This window comes from Amyelois transitella, chromosome 15 (assembly GCF_032362555.1).
Source record: "Amyelois transitella isolate CPQ chromosome 15, ilAmyTran1.1, whole genome shotgun sequence".
In the NCBI taxonomy this organism is placed as follows: Eukaryota; Metazoa; Arthropoda; class Insecta; order Lepidoptera; family Pyralidae; genus Amyelois; species Amyelois transitella.
Window position 1 is genome coordinate 10,214,178 of NC_083518.1, and position 4,549 is coordinate 10,218,726.

Genomic DNA, 4,549 nt, shown 5'->3' on the forward strand with positions numbered 1-4,549 from the left:
TTCACTCTTATACATAATGCAGATACACTACAGTATTGTTACACATTTATGTTTAAAACACCTATATGCTGACTGATATATGTTAACAGCTGAACGTGGCCTACCAGTCTCTTCACGACTGCTGTCTCTGTCTATCCCGCAAGATATAGACGTGATTATATCAATGAATGAAATGAATATGTTAACACTGATCAGTACAGTTTGAGAAGCCCTGCATCAGACAGTCCGGGTCGAGATGTCATTTGATAATACATCCACGGGCAGATCTAAAGTACGCATCGTGAGTGACAAACGTACAGACAGATCAACAAAATGGACCCTAGATTATATGTATTTCTCGCCGCTATAACAGCGGCTTCCGCATTCAATGCTGCTTTTGAAAGTTGTAGTGGTAAGTGATTTTGTTTTTATTTTTAGTCTGTGCCAAATTGTTTCCTTAATGGTCTTGTAATTAGTTAAATAAATATAATTTAAACATAAATACATATAAGTATACGGGACGAATTATGCGGATTGAGTTAGCGTCGAAATAAGTTCGAACTAACTCAACAGTTTTATAAAAAATACTTATATTATAGATGAACATCCAAGACCTATGCTAATCAGAGAAAGTTCGTTTCTCATCATGCCCTCGCCGGGATTCGAACCTCTGGTGTCACAGTCAAGGACTACCGCTGCGCCACAGTAAAAATAACATACTTTGTGATATATGACCTTACATATTATAAAAGTAAATTATAGGAAATATTTAATTACAGCTTGAGAATCAATGGGTGAGCGCCTGTCACAATATGTGGATCCCAACTCAATGATTCTTAATGTGGTGTTCAATGTGCTTTGACCCTGCCTACCCCACAAGGGATAGAAACATGATGGTCTCCGTCAGAAAGAGAACTGTTATGTTTTTTAAAGAAGCATTCACAAATAAGTAAATCAGTACCTGGGCGACGAAGCTGCGCTCGGTTGACGTCAGAAAAACCATAAATATATATTTAAATAAAGCAATCCGCTTCTGAAGATCGAACCTGGGTACTCGGACGTAGGGTTGAAAAAAGCGGGAAATATTCCGGTTTTTTTTTCAAATTCCCTCGTATTTATACAAGTTTTTTACGAAAGTTTCAAGAAAAATAATAATGAAATATTTCATGTTTTTTATTAATAAAACGGAAAAATATGAAAGAAACGGACAAATACGATAGGAAAAGTATTGATTACCTTACAATATGCGTCATTGTTTTAAAAATTGGTAATTATACATAGAATATATATATAGGTTTTCAATCGTTTTTTTTTTTTATTTTTCGAATCAAACGACGAAAATCTCAATAAAACCGTTTTTTCTCCAAGGTTTTATTCTGATATATTTCAATTTAACAAACCAATAAAACGGTAAAAAACGTTTCTTTCACCGAAAAAAACAATTTGTTTCTTTCGGAATTTTCAACGCTACTCGGACGTGAAAACCGATCGTTCAGATTTTTTCGTTAACTATTTCAAACTTTAGTACCTACTTATTAATTATTCTCGTCAGTGACAGATTTGTCAATGGTTTCAAATGTCATCAGAAAAAAACTAATTACGTTGCGTAGCAACCATCGTAAGGTAAACATAAAAAAAAAACAATTATTCCAGACGTGTGACCCAGCTATATCGATTTGTTGCCCCCTTATGCATCTACATTTAAAATTTCAACGAAACCGTTAGAGCCGCTTTCGCGAGTACAAATACATATGTAGTATGTATAAACAATGTATTATTAATGTACAAATAGTAAAGCATGTAAAGCAGAAGAATAAAGCGTACTTTTTAAGTGCCTTTTCCATGAAAGTTTAAAATCTAGGAAAATCATACAGAAACCCGAGTAAAATCACAATCACAGTATTACAAAATGTAGTAACTATGTAGTTAACCTTTCTTATATTTTTTGATAAACTCTGTGACGCAATACAATATAACAGTCATAAATTATCATTTATATATAGCAATGCAGCATAATCGCCTTTATCATTGACCGTTGACCTTAAAATGCCTAAATTATTACTTTAAGTAATATGTCATCTATAATTAAAAAAGAAGAAAATGCTGCAGTACAGTTTGTTACCGCCTCTTCTGCACTGACGCTTTGGAAGCGGAAGTAAACTTGGTTTTAAATAATTCATTTGACGTCAACCAATGTTGTGAACCCAAAAGATATGACAATTATTATGTGATATGAAGTGTCCCATAATAATGAAAATTTTGAATTTGAATTTTTTTTTCTACGACTAATAAAGCGATTCATGTTCCTCCTATTGGGCCTACATGTCATCTCAGCCATTGGTTCCTGAAGACTGTTGGCTCTGTCTATCTCGTAAGAAATAAAAACGCGATTATATATGTAAATACTTGAAGTACGTAAAGTATAATGTTTACTATACTTTTCAATACTTTACTTGATTTGGCAAAGTTTAAGTAATGCTTGCCTGGCACTAAGTTACCTTCTCTTCTCAGCCAAATAAGAGATCCGTGATGCATTATGCCACTTTAGTTCTTTGTTAAGTTTTTGAATGATTAAATAAAAAAAACATTCTTATAATGATGACGGTAGGAGGATGCCTATTTATGAATTTTTTTTTAATGATTTTCATGTTTTGTAATTTTTGTTTTTCTAGAAAAATGCACAGTTAGCGAAGTACGCATCGAGCCTTGCAAGTCCTTGAAGTATTGTTTGTTCAGATTAGGATCTAACGCCTCGATATCCTTCGACTTCACTCCAAGTAAGTATTCAAGAATAATTTCAAAGTATAATTAAGTGTAAGAACGTGGAAACCATTTAAAAAAGGAAGGCATTACCACAATAGCTTTGGCTAAATGATATGATTAAGATTCAAATAGTGACAGGTTGCTAGCCCATCGCCTAAAAGAAAAATCCCAAGTTAATAGGCCTATCCCTTCGTTGCCTTTTACTACATTCACGGGATAGAGATAGAGTGGTCCTATTCTTTTTTCATCAAATAAAATATTTAGATTTATGAAAAAAATAATTTAAATAATGAATTAGTTCTTGTACATACATACACAAAAGCACGCCTCTTTCCCGGAGGGGTAGGCAGAACTACCTCTTTCCACTTGCCACGATCTCTGCATACTTCCTTCGCTTCATCCACATTCATAACTCACTTCATGCAAACTCGGCGGTTTCGGGTACTCTTGACCTGACCCCTTACTAGGACGTCCTTAATATGATCAAGATACGTTCGTCTATTACTTTTTGTATTTATAGATTTCAGTGCAACAGAACTAGAAACTGCTATATACTCGGACGAGCACCACGCCAAGTTAACGTCAATCGGGAACAACGGCATCGTGAACGCCTGTCTCCACACGCCCTGCCCCCTGGAGCCCGGGAGACAGCAGACCTTCAACTTCACGTTGTATATCGGAAAGAAATTGCCCCCCGTATGTTTATATTCGAGCTAATATCAGTAATTTTAAAGCCAAGACGCTATTTCACACAACGCATAATTTTTTTGTATTTTTATATATGAAAAATGCATCGCAAAATAGGACGAAAACTTTATTTTACATACATTGTTATAATCACGTCTATTTCCCTAGTGGGGTAGACAAAGCCAAAGTCTTGAAGAGACTCATAGGCCAGCTAGGTTCAGCTGTTTGGCATTACAGATAGAATTGAGATTCAAATGGTGACAGGTTGCTAGCTTATCACCTAAAAGAAGAATCCCAAGTTTAAAAGCCTATCCCTTAGTCGCCTTTTACGACATCCGATGAAAGATTTGGAGTGAAAGTATTCTTATTTTCTATTGGTGCCGGAAACCACACGGTACCAATAGAAAAACACTTTTTTTTGTTAACAGTGTTAATTACATCCTCAGTTAGAGATAGACAGTGTCCATTTTATTCTAATCTATGTAACGTCACATTTTGATAGGTTACAAAACTTTTTCCACGTTATAAAGTCGTAATAAATTATTTTAACTCATTACATTACCTTTTCTTATATTCTTTACAGGCGAAATATCAATTCAGATGGCAAGTGTGGAACAAAAACAATGAAGAAGAGTTCTGCTGTTTAAAGACTAACATCAAGCTGAAAAAGTAAACAGGGACCTTTAAAAGAAACGAAGAATAAGAATAAAGAATTAATAAAAAAAAATCGATCAATGGTGTTTTATTTGTAATCGAAATAAAAAAGGAGGAGGTTTCTTAATTCAAGTGCCGTGTGGTTCCCGCCATCAATACAACAAAGAATAGGACCACTCCATCTCTTTCCCATGGATGTCGTGAAAAACGACTAAGGGATAGGCTTACAAACTTGGGATTCTTTTTTAGGCGATGGGCTAGCAACCTGTTACTATTTGAATCTCAATTCTTTCATTAAGCCAAATAGCTGAACGTGGCCATTCCATTGAAAAGACTTCAAGACTATTGACTCTGTCTACCCCGCAAAGGATATAGACGTAACAATATGTATGTATGTTTGTTTCGACCGTATATTTTTTTTATGTACCTATGTCCGCGGATAACTTCTTTCGAACTTGGCTTACAT

General features: G+C 34.8%; 1 protein-coding gene across 1 annotated transcript; it reads left to right on the top strand.

Annotated features, from left to right (window-relative positions):
- Nucleotides 1–260: 260 nt before the first annotated feature.
- LOC106139639 (MD-2-related lipid-recognition protein) lies at nt 261–4,149 on the top strand. The gene is made up of 4 exons (XM_013341125.2): nt 261–391; nt 2,652–2,756; nt 3,263–3,438; nt 4,013–4,149. The coding sequence occupies exons 1-4, from the start codon at nt 313–315 to the stop codon at nt 4,100–4,102; spliced, it is 450 nt and encodes a 149-aa protein (XP_013196579.2). The 5' UTR covers nt 261–312; the 3' UTR covers nt 4,103–4,149.
- Nucleotides 4,150–4,549: the final 400 nt, after the last annotated feature.